Raw genomic sequence first — 17,289 nt, forward strand, 5'->3', positions numbered from 1 at the left:
AGGAAGGTCACCTGGCTCAGCACACACAGGGTAGGAATCGTGTCCTCCCGGCTACACGTTTCCACAGCCCGCAGGTGCACAATCAACTCACCATTATGCTCTCTGTGGCCTGGCGAGGGTACCACCCTAATCCCCTGGTCACCAGCCAGGAGATCGGGATCCACTGGTCGATCTTGGAGCCTCTGACAGGGGACCCTGCTGGTTTGGCCAAGAGGCTACCAAGAACAGCACTTCAGCGGCCCCTCCCTCTCCTGCCCATCGCCTTGGAGCTGCCTCCTCCTCCCCCCACCCCCAGCCTCCTGCTTGCTGTGTCATGGAGAGGAGGGCGCTGATGTCAGGCCCCCCTCCCACCCTGTATTCTGTCCCCACAGAACAGGGGGGGCACAACAGGGCGTGGGATGGAGGCAGTTTGCTGCTTTGGAGAGCAGGACGGGGCCAGGGCAGGGTGAGCCTGCCTTAGCCCCATGCACCACCACCCAGGAGCCCCCTGAGGTCAGCAGGGCCCAGCTGGAGCTGGCTCTGGACCCCTGCCACAGTCATGAACCCCACCTGCACCCCAAGCCCCTGCCCTAGCCCTAAGCCCCCTGGACCCAAGCTCCCTCCCAGAGCCTGCCCCCTGAGCCCCTCCTGCACCCAACTCCCTGCCCCAGCTCAGCTCAGAGCCCCTCACACTCCAAATCCCTTAGCCCAAGACCAGACCCTGCACCCAGCCTGGTGAAAGGGAGGGAGAATGGGGCAGGAAGGATGGAGTGAGCAGGGGCAGGGCCTCGCAGAAGGGGCAAGAAGGAGGCAGGGCGGGTAGTTGAGTGTGAGGTAGATCGCAGATTGCCCTACAGTTCAAACAGTGATCTCCTGCTTGGAAAGGTTGAAGACCCCTGCCCTACCCAGGCTGAGCTGCCTTACCCTCTCCCAGGGACAGGCAAAACACCGGCATGAGAACTGCTTGGCCTCTGGGTTCTGCCAGTGCACTAATTGGATTTGACCAAGTTAATCATTCTCCCCAGCAGACACAGGTTTAGGATCATTCCCTTTCTGGGCTTCAGCTGGATCCAGCCCCAACCCTGGGGCAGCTGCGTTAGCCTCAGCTATGGTGAGCTGAGAGGCCCCTTCCCCACCCAAAGCACAGGAGAGAAATTCTGCCTTCCCAGCCGAGCTGCTCCTGCTCCACACAGACCAACCCTTGGAGACAGTCTCCTGGCTAGCTCCAGCTGGTCTCCACACACCGGGGCTGATCCCACGGAGCTATTTGCAACAAATCGGGTTCTTCCTGGGCAGGTTTCTCTTCCACAAGCTTTATTAGGCCTCCGTCCAGCAGCGCCACAAACTTGATCTTTTCCTCAGTCACGGCTTCAGCCGGACTGGAATCTGCTGCACAGAAACATCGTCCTGATCTCTGAGTTACTCCTGTCCTTGAATGAATTCCAGCCTCGCCTCTGAGCCTGAGACAGGCCTTCAGCAACCTCCTGCCAGACACACAGCTCTCTCCCCCAGGCAGACACTGAGAGAAACTCTCCACTTGATCACAGTAAAATTGGCTAGACACAGACAACTGCCTGGAGTCAATTCTCCCCGCCCCTTTCCCAAATCTCCCTGGTAGTCACAGGGGACAGCAGAGTTGCATTCAGACTTCTCTGGGGGCTGGGTTATGACATCAGCCGGATTGCACATTTCTGCCATGTCATCATCAAAGCACAGAGCAACACAGTGACACACGACTCCCAAGCGGATACCGTCTCTGCCGCTCTTCCCATTTCCCCCTTGATCTGGAGTTTAGTCTGGCAACTCCCTGCTCAGCTTCGCTGAGTCTCTCCTCTGCTGCTGGTCGCTCCATTCGCCTGGCCTGGACTTCTTTCTCTCTTTCAGCAGCTCCTCTCTCCAGCTCAGCGCTCCTTTGCTTCTCCCTTACATGAATCTCGGCAAATATTTCTTCCTAATCGAGCTCCGCTTTTTTCAAAACCTCCTGCGCTCTGAGATTTCTTCTGCAGCATCTCTGTCCATTAGCAAAGATTGCAGTTCGCTCTTAGCGGCTTTCTTTCTGGAAGTGATTCCTTTCTCTGAGCATGGGTCCCTCAGGTCTTTTATTCTAAGATCCTCATTTCATTGCTGACTCATGGCAACTGCTCTTTTGTTATGCTTATAACACGCGGGGCCGAGGACTTTATGGGGCAAAAGGCAACATGCCCTGTTTATTGAGACTACCACGGCAAAGCAGTTAGCATATGCTTACACACACACAAACATACAGACACGCACACGCACACTGTTCCACCAGTTGATGTTATATTTACCAGTCCGTGGTCCATGGCCAAACAGATGGATCACAGATGGAGGAGCGGGGGCTCTGGCAGTCCAGACCGATGCTCCCGTCTTTGACAGGACGTACCCCAAAGTTTCATGCCAAAGTTGTCCCTTTTCATAGTCGTTTTACTTCGCTGGGATCGGTAAGTTTACATCATGCTGTAATTAACTGCGCTTTGAAGAGTGCTTGTTTGCTTAAGCTGTTCTTCTCATATCACAGCTATCTTGTCCCAATGGATAGGTGCTTTCCTTATCTTTATCTGCCCATCATCCGCAGTTTGGTGGGAGCATACCGCAATCTCCTGGCGTTTTTACATCTGTCCTCCGCTTCTTCCTAGAATATCTGGCCTTCATCCTTATCTCTTAACACACATGTCTCATACACACACACAAGTCAGAACTGATTTCTTTGGTACATAGACACAATATGAATATTCAAGCAGGAATATCAAATTACAATTAAACCTCCCCTCCCCAATCATCATGCCATTTTACTTGTTTGACAATACTAATTTTAAAACATAAAAAAATTATCAGACTCTATCTCTGCCTTGGAATCAGCTTTAGACACAATATTCTGGCTGGTGCAGCTTTACCAGAAGGTCAAGGTCCTTTCTGCTCTCAGAAAGGGTGGCTGGCAGACTACACATGACTTTGCACACTGTAGCTACATGGCTAAACTTTAACCTATCAAACGCTCAATGACAAAGTCCAAATTTAGAAGCACATGGGGGTCCTGATCCAAAGCTTCACTGACCTGGTTCTGTGGATCCAAGCGTGACTATAACAGATTTTTGGGGCACCGCTGAGAGGGTAAGTGTTTAGGACCAGGGCTGCTTATAACCCACGAGGGGGGACTTCCACTGTAAGACCCCGAACCAGTCACAAAGAGCACTTCTGTTTGCCGCACTGGCCAGCAAGAAGTCACACGAGAATCGCCTCAGACACTCCAGCTTTCCCTGTGTCACAGCCAGCACCGCACCTCACTCGGATGAGAGGTTATGAAAACCAGTCGCACCAACTCTGAACAGGTTCTTCCAATCCCAAAGGAGCAGCCCCATTCCCAGGTCAACTTGTACCTCAGATCTTACCCAAAAGTGCATCCTTTAATATCTAACATTGAAAGGTTTATTAATGAAAGGAAGAAAGAAAGGGCTGAGAGTAAAATTTAAAGCAATCAGGTTACATACGTACGCCAGTTGCAAAGTTCCTGGTGCAGGCTTATAGCCGAGGTGGAAAGTCTGCTGTCTCATAAGTCTCTGGAATACATCCTGTGCTAGGAGGGGGCATCAGTCCTTCCAGGCCCAATTCATGGCAAAACTGCTTCTGACCTGACAAGCTGGAGTGAAGACAATTCGAGGAAACTCTGGGGCCCTTTTTATACCCTTGCCCAAGTGGAGGGAATTCCATTGTTCTCCTTGTGTGCAGGAACTTCCAAAATGCAGTTTGTCACATGACTAAGTCAGCTGTCTGGGTCCTTTTTCAGCAAGCAGCCATGGCGTACACACTTGACTGCAAGTTCACTGCAAAATTCTTCAGATGTGTATTGGCAACACTTATGGTTCATTGTCCGTCAAGTACTTCGATTCACTAGACTAGCCACCCTGTTACAATACGCGGGTAAAGCTGGTTGATCTCCCTCAAGAGCAAATACTCGGAGTGTCAGTACATCTCCAATACTTATCACCCTAAATAGAACAATCAGACATGCGCACGAATAGTGTAAAGGGAATCGGCAAAGCATCAGCTTCCAATAGACGCCTTACTTACCACTTACCAGTTTGTACAGAATTTGGGGCTAACATACAACAATCCCTGCTACGTACCCCATTGCCACTTCTGTCCACATATCTATACAAAAGACTCCATCACAGGATCTAACCACATAAGCTACAGTATTACGGGCTCATCCACCTGCACATCCTCTCATTTGCTGTCTGCCATCCTGTGCCAGCAATGCCCCTGTGGCATGGATATTGGCGAAACCGGACAGTCTCAAGAATGTCCCAACCCAATGGCAAAGGGAGACAGCTGACCTGGAGTTCCTTTGCAAGTTCAATACAATCAATTGAGGATTGAATAAAGATCTTAACTGGTGTGGCAGGTTCAGGCCAGAGAGCTGCTGCAGAGGGGAAGAAAGGCAGCCCCAAAAAGGGTAAAAACCTGTAATTCAAAGCAGAGGGCTGCAGGACAATTAGATGCAGCTGGGAGGAAGCTGGCTCAGGAAGATTGGAGCCAGCTGATTCCTCTGCTGTCTGTCTGAAGACCTTTAAAAGCCTCAGCAGTTGGCAGCTGGGGGGGAGAGTGAGAGGATGGCAGGGAGGTGAAGGAGAGACAGAAAGCAAAAGGTTAGAGAGTAATTCAGATTAACACTAGAACATAAGCAGCCAGGGAGGCCTGAGAGACCTTTGCCATGCTGGTTAACATGCTGCAAAGGCCGTTTCCCCTCTTTTGATCTCCACATCAGCTGCTGTGAATGAGTCACTTCCACACTGACTTGATTAGCTTCATTAATACAAGTCACTTCTTTCCTTTATCGTCCTTATATTCCCCCTGGCTCTGGAACTTCCACCCCAGTCCAGCTGATGAAGTGGGTTTTCCCCACGAAAACTTATGCCCTAAGAAATCTGTCTCTCAGGTGTCACTAGACTCATTGTTTTACCAAAATTAAATGCTCTGTAAGCACAGTCAGTCTGAGCTGGGGGTTTTTTGTTTTTTTTTTGGTAGCTTGATTTAAATCAATGATTTTTTTGGTGATTTAAATCCTTGATTGAAATTAATCCACCCTGATTACTTGTTATTCAATTTGACAGCTCATTGCAAAACTGGGGAATCAACAGTTAAACCAAATCACAGACCTGAGCTGGCATTAAGCTCTGGCAGCAGTTTAGGAAAAAGGCTGGTCTGCCGTCTGTGGGCTGAAACCTTCGAGTCTGCAGTCCTGAAACCAAAGGTGTTTTCTGCTCAACTTAATGGCAACAAACAGGGCCCTAGATCATAACAGGGAGGAGAAATTGCCGGGACTCTACTGGAGCAGCAGGCTGTATGCAAGCAAACGGCAATGTGACGATGGTTCCAGATAATACACAGTTAATCAAAATCTTAAGTCCAAAGCGGACTGAGAAATGTTACAAAGGGATCTCACAAAATGGGGTGATGGGGGAACAAAATGGCAGATGCAATTCAGTGTTGATATGTGCAAAGAAACGCCCATTGTCACACCTAATCCTAGCTATTTGTAGGATATAGTAAATTAGCTATTACTACTCAAGGAATATCTTGGAGTCAATGTGGATCGATCTCTGAAAACACTCAATCTGCAGCAGCAGTCAAAAAAGCTAATAGATTGCTAGAAACCATAGGAAAAGGATAGATAAGAAGACATCAACTATCATTATGTCACTATATAACTCTCTGATATGCCCTATACCCACACATTGAATACTGCAGGCAGTTCAGTTTGCCCCAACTGAAAAACAGAGAATTTAGAATTGGAAAAAGGTTGCAGAAAAGGGCAACAAAAGGTATGACAGAGGGGGAGAAATTCGTGAATGTGTGGAGAAAGTGAATAGAGAATCCTCCACGTAATATAAAACTAAGGGGTCAGCGAATGCAATAATTAGGCAGCAGGTTTCAAACAGAGAGGAGTAACTTTCCCTCCCAACGTCCAGGCAGCCTGTGGAGTTCATTGCCGGGGACGTGCACAGGCCAGAAGCAGAGCTGGGCTCACACAAGAATTAGGTCGGTTCCGGGAGGGCAGGTTCCTCGCTGGCTGTTGGCCAGGAGGGCCCGGAGGGGAGCCCCGTGCTCGGAGCCGCAGGGACACGCGGGCTGCCCCAAGCCGGGGTGGGGTGACAGGACCCCTCAGCATTGCCTTGCTCTGCTCCTGCCTGGCACCCAGCAAGGCACTTCACTCCAGCCAGGTCACTCAGGGTGTGTCTACACAGCAGGGCTTCACTCGAAATCAGTGACGGAAACTGAGCTACATCAGTCGCGTAGCTTAGTGCGAAATTGGGAGCGTGGACGCAGCGCTTATTTGAAACAGAGCCTCTTCCCTCGGCTGCCCTTACTCCTCGTGCAGCGAGGGCTACAAGAGTTGGAGGAAGAAGCCCTGCAGCGTGACATGTCGACATGATTTCGACTCAGTTACTGCGAAAGAACCGCTGGTCATTTCAAGATAATGTTGCTGGGTAGACATACCCTCACCGCCCGCCCTGCCAAGCGCGGCTCGTCCAATCTCTCCCTCCCACAGTGACCCAAGGGCTCTGCTCGTTCGCTGCCCTGCTGGGGCCACTTCCCAGGGCTGGGTGGGAGAATCCAGGTGCTTTCCCATCCAGGGTTCCTCAACCCAGCAGCTCTGTTCTTTCCTCTCCCAGCCCCCACTGCCTGCCCTGCCCGGCTTCCTACAGCTCCTGGTTCTGGTTCAATCCGCTCCAGATCCAGCTCCCTGCCCTTTCCACCTGCAGCCCTTCCGCTGCAAACTTCTTGGTTTATAGGCCCAGCTTATTCTCGCCTCCGGGAGGCTGTTAGCACTCAGTTTCCTGCTCCCTGGCTCTTCCTCCAGGTGCCGGCTGTGGGCTCAGTCCTACCCCCCTCCAGCCTGTGTCGGCTGGATGTCCTATCACAGACTCCCCCACTCCAGATGTCTCCCCATGGGAGAGGCAGGTATCATCTCCCCTGCCTCTGACATAGCTAAGCCCAGAGACTCCCCCCCTCCTGCCCAGTGTCACCCACCCCCAGCACTGGGCATCTCTTCCTTTCTTCCCCCAGGATTCCAGGTCATGCAAAGCCACCAGAAAGGCCCCTGCCCCCCTGTCTCTCCTATCAGGGGCAGGCTGTCCAGGTAACAAACCTACCTGGCCACCAGTCCTGCGTGAGTGGACACCCCATGGCAGTCGGAAGACCGGGCTCTGGGCTACATGCTCTGACCTAGCATGGCTGCTCTTATGTTCTTAAACTTCATCAGAATTCTCCTGGGAGGTCCCTGCAAGCTCTGGCCTATGGGTGGAAATTCAGCCTCTGCCACGCTCGAGAGGGAAACAACTAGATGGGAGGTGGTTGGCTCTTTGCCTGCACACGCCGGGTTTCCAGAGCTAGGGCAGGCCGATAATACACAATTCTGAGCTGTGAAAACACTGTAACGGGGCAATTTCCTGCAAGGTCCTGGTCAAACCTGACTGGACGGAGTTTCTGTTTTCATGGTGGGCTGGGGGAGGGGAGCAGAGTCCTGCGCTGGTAATTTCACACCAATACGCCCCGGCGTGGGCCCAATACAGCTAGACCCAGGCACTGCTGTTTGTCCCCTCAGGGGAGGGCGCGACTTGGTGCCCTGGGATGGAAGGAGGGTCCAGTCGTCAAGGCCTGGCCTGGGGCTCAGAGACAAGGGCCTGTCGACATGGCACTTCACACCAGAGGGGGCGTTTAGTCCGCACCAGCGTGTTCCACCCCAACGGGCCCACATGGCCCCTCCTGCCCCACACCAGAACTTCCCTGGGGCACGCTGCCCTCACCCTGCTTCCAACTGCACCACCATGGAGCTGTGGGGCCGCCCATGGGGTGTTTCTGGTCCTCAAGGGACCGGCTCTGGGGGTATGTCTACACTACAAAGTTAATTCAAAGTTAGTTTGAATTAACTTTAATAGGGGCTACACTTACAAACCGCTAGTTTGAATTTAATTGGAACTAGTGGAGCGCTTAGTTCGAACTAGGGAAATCTCATTCTACGAGGACTAATGCCTAGTTTGAATTAAGGGCTGTGTAGCCCCTTAATTCGAACTAGTGGGAGGCTAGCCCTCCCCAGCTTGCCCTGGTGGCCACTCTGGGCCAAACCAGGGAAACTCTTCTGCCCCCCTTCCAGCCCCGGAGCCCTCAAAGGGGCACGGTCTGGCTACAGTGCTTGTGCCAGTTGCAAGCCTGGCAGCACCCAGCCAGCAGACCCTGCACCTGGCACGGGATGAGCCAGCCACCCGCTGCCACCCAGCCCTCCCCCTCTTCCCGGGACCAGGCTGGCGGCTCCCGGGAGCCTCCTGAGGGCCGCAAGAGGCAGGCGCCCACCTGGTCTAGTGTGGAGACCGTGGACCTCATCCAGGTTTGGGGGAGGCCTCCAATGTCCACAATCTCCGCACTAGGCACAGGAATGCGGCCGTCTAGGGCAGGATAGCTGCCAGCCTGGCCACCAAAGGCCACAAGCAGGGTTTCCAGAGCTAGCGCAGGCCGATAATACACAATTCTGAGCTGTAAAAACACTGTAACGGGGCAATTTCCTGCAAGGTCCTGGGCAAACCTGACTGGACTGAGTTTCTGTTTTCATTGTGGGCTGGGGGAAGGGAGCACAGTGCTCTAGGTGCTAATACCAGTGTGTGCGTGGGGTTGGGGGCAGAGTTCCTCAGTTGTAAGACCTGCAGAGAGAAACCCCCCCCCCCACTCTGCCTCACACTGGAGTCTCCTGTTACCCGCAGGCACAGGAAGGGTTTTGGGGTCACTAAGCTGAGTTTAATGGCTCGGGGCCCGTTTCCTGATCCAGCAACTGGCCCGTCTAAGGGGCCGCTCATCCTTAGGGAAGGCTTGGAAGGGCCGACGCGGAGCAGGGGCCTGCTGGGTGGAGGACGGGGGGGGGCAGGGGAGGTGGGAGGGGGCTCTGACAAACTGATTAACCTGCCTGTCGCTGCTTGTGTTTTTCCTTTGTAACACTTTCACTGTCACAAGCCCAGTGCCTGCTTAGAAACAGCCAGGGGAGGCGGGTCAGTTGTGTTTGTGTCCAGAGCTGCAATGAGGCAGTTTCAGTGCGCTGGGCACCAGGCATATTTACACCCCCTCCCGCTTTCCCCAGCGTTTCTCCTCCCCGTTTTTCTGCCCCAGGGTTTTGTGCCCTGCCCCCCTCTCCCCTCCAGCCTGCTTAGGGCCCCGGCAGAGAGGCCAAGCGGCTGGCTTGCTGAGTCAGCCTGGCCACTGGGGAATTCAGAGAGGAGGCGGAGAGCTGTGCAGCCTGGAAATACCCGTCAGGAGGGAGGGAGAGGAAGACGCGTATTTCCACCCAGGAGGGGTGAGGGCTGGGAGCCAGCAGCCTGTGGCAATGGGGCCGGGGGGAGTGGGGTGCACCATGGTCCTAGGGGCACCGAGGGCTGGTCCACCCCTTCCGCCGGAGGTCCCACCCGTTTGGGGAGCACGGAGCCGGGTCCCCCTGCTCAGCTTGCTGTCGGCCCCTCCGGCCTGGGGACAATCTGAGCTCAGTTCTAGGGGTGCTGGCGAGGGGGGGGGGCCTTCCTGGAGTCACTCCGCCCTGCCCTCGCATGCTGGGCCTTTGGCATGGACCTGCCTGGAGCTGGAGGCCGGTGGCATCTAGGCCCTTGCCAGCCGGAATTCACTCCTTGGACTCACGTCCGGTGAAGGGGAAAACCTTCTACCCCAGGGCAAGATTTTGCTCCAGGTTTCCAAGTCGGGGAGGGAGGAGACGGGAGGCTCAGGCTGGGGCTATTTGTGACTTTTCAGAGGACCCCAAACTCAGTCCCCAGATACTCAGACTGTGGCTTGAGAGACAACATGTCTCCTGTTGCTCTTTGCAGCGCATGCTCTGCAATCCCTGTGTGATTTCAGTATCCCCCCTCTGAGGGTACGTCTAGACTACATGGCTCTGTCGACAGAGCCACGTAAACTAGTTTACTTGACATAGTCAATGAAGCGGGGATTTAAAGGGGGGGACTATGGGGGCAGGGACTGGACTCGATGACTCTCGAGGTCCCTTCCAGTCCTAGTTTTCTATGATTCTAGTATTCTATGAAAATAAACATGGCCACCGCACTATGCCGACAATCAGCTGATCCGGCACAGCGCGGCAGTCTAGACGCGGATCAGGTGACAAGGGAAGCCTTTGTCAACCGCTCCGTTATGCCTCATGAAACAAGCTTTACAGGAGCAGTCAACAAAGGCTTCCCTTGTCGACCGATCCGCGTCTAGACTCCCGCACTGTGCCAGATCAGCCGATTGCCAGCACAGCGCGGCGGCCATTTTTTTATTTTAATGAAGTGGGGATTATTTAAATCCCCTCTTCATTGACTGTGTCAGATAAACTATTTTACATGGCTCTGTCGGCAGAGCCACGTAGTCTAGACATAGACGCAGTTAGACATTGTAGAACACACAGTCAGTCGACCTGCTGTGAAACTCACATATACGTGGTAAATTAAACAAGGAACTTACTCGGCTGTGGCTCTCGCAGCCAATGACGATTGTTAATGTGGCTCCTGAACCGTTGACGATTGTATGTCACTCCCCTAACTAGGTTTGCCTTTGTGCCATCAATGTCACTTGAGTTCCATCCAGATACGAGGCGAGCGAAACCTGGAGGGGTAATACAGCAAAACGTGACGGAAAGTAAGACCAAGATGGTAGCTGTGTACAGCCACAAAAATATATAGCGATAATAGATGTCCAATAGCAGACAACAATGCCCATTCCGTTCCTCTTCCCCATGCCAGACCAGAGCCCTCCTCTTAGCTGCCAGGAAGAAAACAGAGGCCCAAGCCTTCCCTTCACAACCACGTTCCTGGAACCGGGGGAGGGGAGGGGGCAGTCCCTCAAGATTACAAAACTCATGAGATCATCAGTGATCATTGTGACGGTTTCACCCCTTCCACCAGGCTGCATGGAACTGACTTATGGACACAAATATGCTTAACTCGAAGATGCTTTGGGCCAAATGCCGCATGTAACTGAGCGATCTTAATGTCACAGTCTGCTGTGTCTGTGTATCTTGTTTTGGTGTGTGTTTCACTCTTGTGTGTAATGTTAGAAATACGGCGCATGGCATGGTTTATGCATGTAAATGTGCAAATGGAAGCCATCAAGGGTGTTTCCCTCCATGTCTGGGCGATCACCTGTAATCAGCCCCTTTTGTCCTCTCAGTCTTAGCAGTGGTTGGTCTCAGGAAGTCATGTGATCACCCTCCCCGCCCCCAGTAGGATCAGACCAGGTTATTTTCCATAGGAGGTGGGGGAGAGATCTCCAAGTTCCCGCCCAAAGTGGAATCTATAAAACAAGGGGAAGCTGCTGTCCCTGCATCTTTGGCTGGCACGTGAGACTCAAGAAAATGAACCCGAGACCCCCAGGAAAAATGATCTTCCCTGGCTTGCAGGGTTGGCCCAAATAAGAACAGTTTTAGGGTGAGGTTACAGTAAGCCTGAGGGTGTTGGAACTCCCGATGTGGATTTTGTTATTTTAAGTTTGTAATTCACTTTGCTCTGCCTGTTTTCACTTGCAACCACTTCGATCCTTGTTTGTGTTTAATAAAACCACCTTTATTTTCCATCGAGCCCAGTGGAAATACATATGATCTGGGGGAGCAATCGGCCTCTACATCCTCCTTTGATTGTGCAAGGGGCCTTACCTGAATGATTTATTTGGGGTTCTGAGCCCAGTTGGGGAGTGGGTTTCCAGAGTGCGGGGCCCGAAAAGGCATTCTCCTCAGATCTGAGGAGGATCAATGTCTGTGTTTGCTGCTCTTTGGCAGGGAAGAGGAGAAGGGGGGAGCAGTGAGACACCCCACAGAGCAAGGAGGTGAGTGTCCAGATTACAAAACTCACGAGACCCTCAGGGATCATTCTTTCAGACCTGCCTCTTGATGTATGAACTCATGGGGATGGGAAGAGCCTTTGCACCTGGCTTTTGTTATGGGGCATCGTAGGCTAATATAACATTAAAGCAGGGGTGGGGAATCACTGGCCATTGACCCACAAAAAAATGAGTCGGGGGCTGCACACAAGTGAGAAGCCCAGACTGAGAGAGAAAAAGACGCTCCTCCCATTTCCCTCGCACACCAGAGCCGAGGAGGGTCCAGGCTAGTAGATGTTCTGTGCTCCAGCCCTGTGGGTGGATGGCAGGGGGGCTGGAGTGCCAGCGTGGGCTCCCCAGTGTGGGGAGATTCCTGAGCCTCAGGGGCTGGATGTAGAGCCTGAGGTTGCCCACCCTCGCCTTAAAGAATTAGAGTTAGGTGATGCTTGGCTGAGGAGGCATATTGTGTGTGTGTTGTGTTGTGTTGTGTTGTAAGGAAGACCGCAATGGTTGAGTAAAAGAATCACAGTGGTCCCCTTGGTGGTGACCCTTGGGGTGCTGATCATGCCACTAACATCTGCCTTCTAGTTTTCTGGGGCTCCCCATCAGCCTGTCCTGGATCAGATCCTCTGATCTCCCCCAGAAAAGGCACAAAGTTGGGCTTCCGGCCCCCTGCAGAGCAACACAGATGCTGAATCAGTTCAGCTCTGGGAGAACTTAGCTACTAGGGCTCAGCACCCAGAAACCAACCCTCCAAAGGGACCAAAGTCCCAAATAAATCTGTCTTACTATGTTTGAAAGTTGTATACAGAGAACGCTTATGAGGTGTCTGCCCCCCTTTGTCAAAGTCAGAGAGATATGCACAGTGGTTACTCCCTGCCCCCCAGGTAACAATTATTTACACTGTGCTTGATAAAAAACAAACGTGTTTTTATTCAGTCCAAAGAGTGGGATTTAAGTGGCTGCAAGTGCAAACAGATCAAAGCAAGTTATTTAATTAAAATGACCAAAAACCACTAGCTAACTGTAATCTCCTGAGAAATTTGTTCCACGCAAATTTGTATCCTAAGCAGCTGTTCCCATCTCAGGTACAAAACTGCATGTCAGAGTTGATCTTTGCTCTGGCCTGGGTCTACAGCTTCTTCAAAGATCTTGGTATCCGCTTAGGGCAGGCCAGTAAGTTTCAAAGGCCTGCTGAAGACAAAGGACTAATGGCTGCCCATTGCTTAATAGATCCCCTCCCCCATGTTTGGCATGCCCATTCCCAGGAGGTTCAAGATGGATTCCAGTACTAGATGGCATGGCCATGTCTTTCTAGGCCCAACCACCATTTGGGCTTACAGGACAAACACGACCACTCAATAAGATGTTCTCTTTCTTCTTCTCTGGGGCTACGTCTCTCTGTCGACAGAGAGATGCAAATCAAGCACGTCGAAATTGCTAATGAAGCCGGGATTTAAATATCCCTTGCTCCATTAGCATAAACATGGCCGCTGCTTTTTTTTTTTTAACAGAGCTTTTTGGAAAAAAACCCAGCAGTCTAGACACGAATCTGCTGAAAATAAACCCTTTTTTGACAGATCCTGTAAACCTCATGTCGACAGAGAGGTGTAGTCTAGGCACAGTCTGGATGTTTTCAGAGACCTATCCACAAAGATCTCTCTCTTGAGTGGTCACAGCTAAATTAGTCCCCCTCACTTCATACGTATAGTTGGGATGATGTTTTCCAACAGGCATTACTTTGCATTTATCAACATTAACATTCATCTGCCATTGTGTTGCCCAATCACCTCGTTTTGTGAGGTCCTTTTGAAGCTCTTCACGGTGCGCTCCATTTTCCTTTGAAATCAAGAGGGAGAGAATTCTGGGGGTCAGGGTCCAGAAAGCAAAGAAAGCAGAACCAACATTCGATGGTATATTTTTTAAAAAAACCCTCTTGCTTTTCAAGCCAATCACATGGTTTTGGGGCGTGACTGTCCTTTGGAGCGCTCTGGGTTGCCGTTGTGTTGTTTGTGGGGTGATGCCGACAGCAGCTGGCTGTGGCTTGCAGCAGGCGCTGGGGGCTGTTGGGTTGGAGTGATGTGAGGATTAAGCTAAAAGGATGGAGCTGTTAAAACACAAGTGTTCTTGTTTCACTGCAGAGAACAAGAATTACCTGCAGGGCTGGAGATGCAAACACTGATTGCCTGGCTCATGCCGTGTAATGACGGGGAGAGGCCAGAGAGGAGGCGGTTGAAACAACCATGAAGCACTTGTCTCCACAAATGTAGCATGTGGCAAGCAAGGCTGTAAATCTATCCCTGGCCTCCCACGCTCTAGCTGGCCGGGTGACTCCCTGCTGACATGAACTAGCCCTTCCCTAGTGTGCAGCAATCAACTCCCTTTTCCAAGCGGGGCAGCTCCTCCGACTGCCAGACACGACGACCAGCCAACAGGGGATAGAATCATAGAATCATAGAATAATAGCACTGGAAGGGACCTCGAGAGGTCATCGAGTCCAGCCCCCCGCCCTCAAGGCAGGACCAAGCTCCGTCTACACCATCCCTGACAGATGTCTATCTAACCTGTTCTTAAATATCTCCAGAGAGGGAGATTCCACCACCTCCCTTGGCAATTTATTCCAATATTTGACCACCCTGACAGTTAGGAATTTTTTCCTAATGTCCAATCTAAACCTCCCCTGCTGCACTTTAAGCCCATTACTCCTTGTCCTGTCCTCAGAAACCAAGAGGAACAAATTTTCTCCTTCCTCCTTGTGACACCCTTTTAGATATTTGAAAACCACTATAATGTCCCCCCTTAATCTTCTTTTTTCCAAACTAAACAAGCCCAGTTCATGAAGCCTGGCTTCATAGGTCATGTTCTCTAAACCTTTAATCATTCTTGTCGCTCTTCTCTGTACCCTTTCCAATTTCTCCACATCTTTCTTGAAATGTGGCGCCCAGAACTGGACACAGTACTCCAGCTGAGGCCTAACTAGTGCAGAGTAGAGCGGCGGAATGACTTCACGAGTTTTGCTTACAACACACCTGTTGATACAACCTAGAATCATATTTGCTTTTTTTGCAACAGCATCACACTGTTGACTCATATTCAACTTGTGGTCCACTATGATCCCTAGATCCCTTTCCGCCATGCTCCTTCCTAGGGTCCCTCAAAACTGCCTGTTCTGTGCAGCCCCTCTGAAGCACCTGGCTCTGGCCAGTGATGGAAACAGGACCCTGGGCTAGTGGACGATTGGACTGGCCCGCTATGGTGGTCCTCACAATCAGATCAGCTTAGCTTGCGCCGGGGAACCTGAATGCATGGCAGCAGATTTGACGCACACAGTTGTGTGCAGCAGGCTGCTGGGGGACAGATTTACACCTTTATCCAGGCATTTAGACACTATCCGGAGGGCACACCGAGGGGTTTGGGACGTGAAATCCACCCTTACCAAGAGTCAGGATGCCGGGTTGGTTGCACAGACCTCTTCCCACAGTTGTTGCTCCAGTCAGTGGTCCCACTGCAGCAGCCGGGCAAGTCACTAGGTCTACGTAAACATGGATCTTCTCCCTTCCACTGGCCTGAGCCCAATGTGTCCTTCCGCCTCCGCCAAGTGCGGCTGGTCTTGAGCCCACATCCATGGCGTGTAGGGGTGCACAGAACCTGGGGCACCATCCCGTGTCATTACTCAGCCAGTAAATCCCTCGCGCAGTCCAGTTTAGCCCCCCAAACCATCCACTCAAGCCTGAGGAGAATGGGAAAGTGAGTGGGCGGGGCCATGTTTGCTGGTGTAGCTAGAGCGGTGTAGCAATGCCGCCAAGCCGCCCCTACCATAGAGAACAACCCGTCTCCGATGCCTACAACCTCTCAGGACAAGGCTTGTACTGAGACATTCCCACCGTGCTTGTGTTTGCTAATGATCTGCATGGTGCACGTTATCCTGGATGGTTACCCTTAAGTCCAGCGGGAGCTCTTTTTGTACCACAAAACTCAGGGCTGGCCTTACCATGAGGAGAACTGAAGTGGCCGCCTCAGGTGCCAGCCTGTTGGGGGCGCCCCTAGGACCCAGAGTGTAGAAAATTGTGTCTGCTGCTGGTGCAGCGAGCGGGCATGGGGGCGTCATTTGAGCTCCCCGCCTCAGGTGCCAAAATATTGTGGGCAGGTTTTGTCCAAACCTCTCCTGTGCATACGCAAGAGATACGTTAATGGCCACACTGTGTCTCCTTGTAAGCAGGTCCGGAGAGTAATGCCAGACACCACCACCTACTTCTCCATCCTGAGGAACCCGGTTTCACCGATGGAATCTTCCTGTGCCTATCATAAATGTTCAACACCAGCCTTTGGAAGGTCCAAGGATGTGACCGAGTTTCCAGCATCTCCATGGACATATTACAAGCTGAGTGAAATCAGAAGAGTACGTGTGTGCCAGGAACTGCATGTGGTTTGACTTTGGCTATGATAACTATGCAGTAGGCATGGAGGATTGTGTCCAGGGTGTCATATCGGAGGTGGAGCAGGCTTTTCAGCTGCTGCTGCTCTCCGAGTACTTTGATGAGTGCATGGTCCTGCTGAGGGACACGCTGGGAGCTGGATGACGTGGTTTCCTTCATGCTGAACTCCCGAAGCCCAGACACCGTCCAGAACATGACCCCCGAGAGCAAGGAAAAGGTGAAAGAATGGTGCTGGTTGGACTGGACGCTCTACCATCATGCCAACAGGTCCTTCTGGAGGAGAATTCTGTAGGCAGTAGGGCTGGACAGATTGGTTTGGGAGGTGATGCTCCTGAGAATGAGACTACACGAACTCACGGAACAAAAGGAACTGTGTCTCTTGGACCCCGCGCCCGTAGACAGGACCAAGATCAAAGACAAAAATCCTCAGCTCTTGAAGTCAGGGAGTGGAAATATTCTGGGCGATAGCCTTAAAGAAGACCTGACGAATGAGACTCAGCGAGCCTGCCTGAGACTGATCATGCCCAAACTATGTCCTATCTGTATGCGCGTCAGTTCCCAGAGAAGAAGAGGAAGAACATGCCTTTCCCCTCGTGGTAAGGCCTGGCTCCCCGGGAGCTCGTCTCACTAGACACACTCTGTATTTACATGCAATCCAATCTAATCCCTCCCTCTGTGATGCCTCACAGTATGCTTGAGAATCTCCATGAACTCTCTCTCCCGGCCCGACCTGGCCAGTAACGGCCCCCCATGCCCCACTCGTGCACTGGCGCACACAACCGTCATGCGGGTACCAGGTTGTACCAAGAGGCCCTGGGACATTAGCAGACTATAGACCCCGAAGCACAAGCCCCGCCAGTGGAGCGAAAGGAATTAAGCCATGAGCCGTCGCTAGGTTGCAGGCCGCGAGCTCCGTGGAGACCAGAACATGACCACATACTAAGCTGGGCCCTCTGACTCAGAACCAGACCCTCCCACCCCCGCAGAGGAGCGAGCCCAGTCCAGGACG

At 52.1% G+C, this 17,289-nt stretch overlaps 2 protein-coding genes and 1 pseudogene across 5 annotated transcripts in view; 1 reads left to right on the plus strand and 2 right to left on the minus strand.

Annotated features, from left to right (window-relative positions):
• The window catches only part of LOC102458804 (alpha-1,4-N-acetylglucosaminyltransferase-like), a 101,755-nt gene extending 91,123 nt beyond the window's left edge, over positions 1 to 10,632 (minus strand). For all 4 annotated transcript variants that reach the window (XM_075937246.1, XM_075937247.1, XM_075937243.1 and 1 more), the window contains exon 1: positions 10,495 to 10,632. The gene's annotated coding sequence lies outside the window, so the exon portion shown is untranslated. The remainder of the gene's footprint in view (positions 1 to 10,494) is intronic.
• The window catches only part of LOC102460667 (alpha-1,4-N-acetylglucosaminyltransferase-like), a 29,349-nt gene extending 13,493 nt beyond the window's left edge, over positions 1 to 15,856 (minus strand). Inside the window, exons 1-2 of the mRNA XM_075937242.1 lie at positions 15,281 to 15,856; positions 10,495 to 10,635 (exon numbers count right to left, since the gene is read on the minus strand). Coding sequence (XP_075793357.1) covers positions 10,495 to 10,635; positions 15,281 to 15,470 — 331 coding nt within the window. The 5' untranslated portion in view covers positions 15,471 to 15,856. The remainder of the gene's footprint in view (positions 1 to 10,494; positions 10,636 to 15,280) is intronic.
• Positions 15,857 to 16,075: 219 nt separating this feature from the next.
• On the plus strand, positions 16,076 to 17,289 carry LOC102454068 (galactose-3-O-sulfotransferase 2-like; annotated as a pseudogene).

The sequence above is a fragment of the Pelodiscus sinensis genome, chromosome 10, assembly GCF_049634645.1.
Source record: "Pelodiscus sinensis isolate JC-2024 chromosome 10, ASM4963464v1, whole genome shotgun sequence".
Lineage (NCBI taxonomy): Eukaryota > Metazoa > Chordata > Testudines > Trionychidae > Pelodiscus > Pelodiscus sinensis.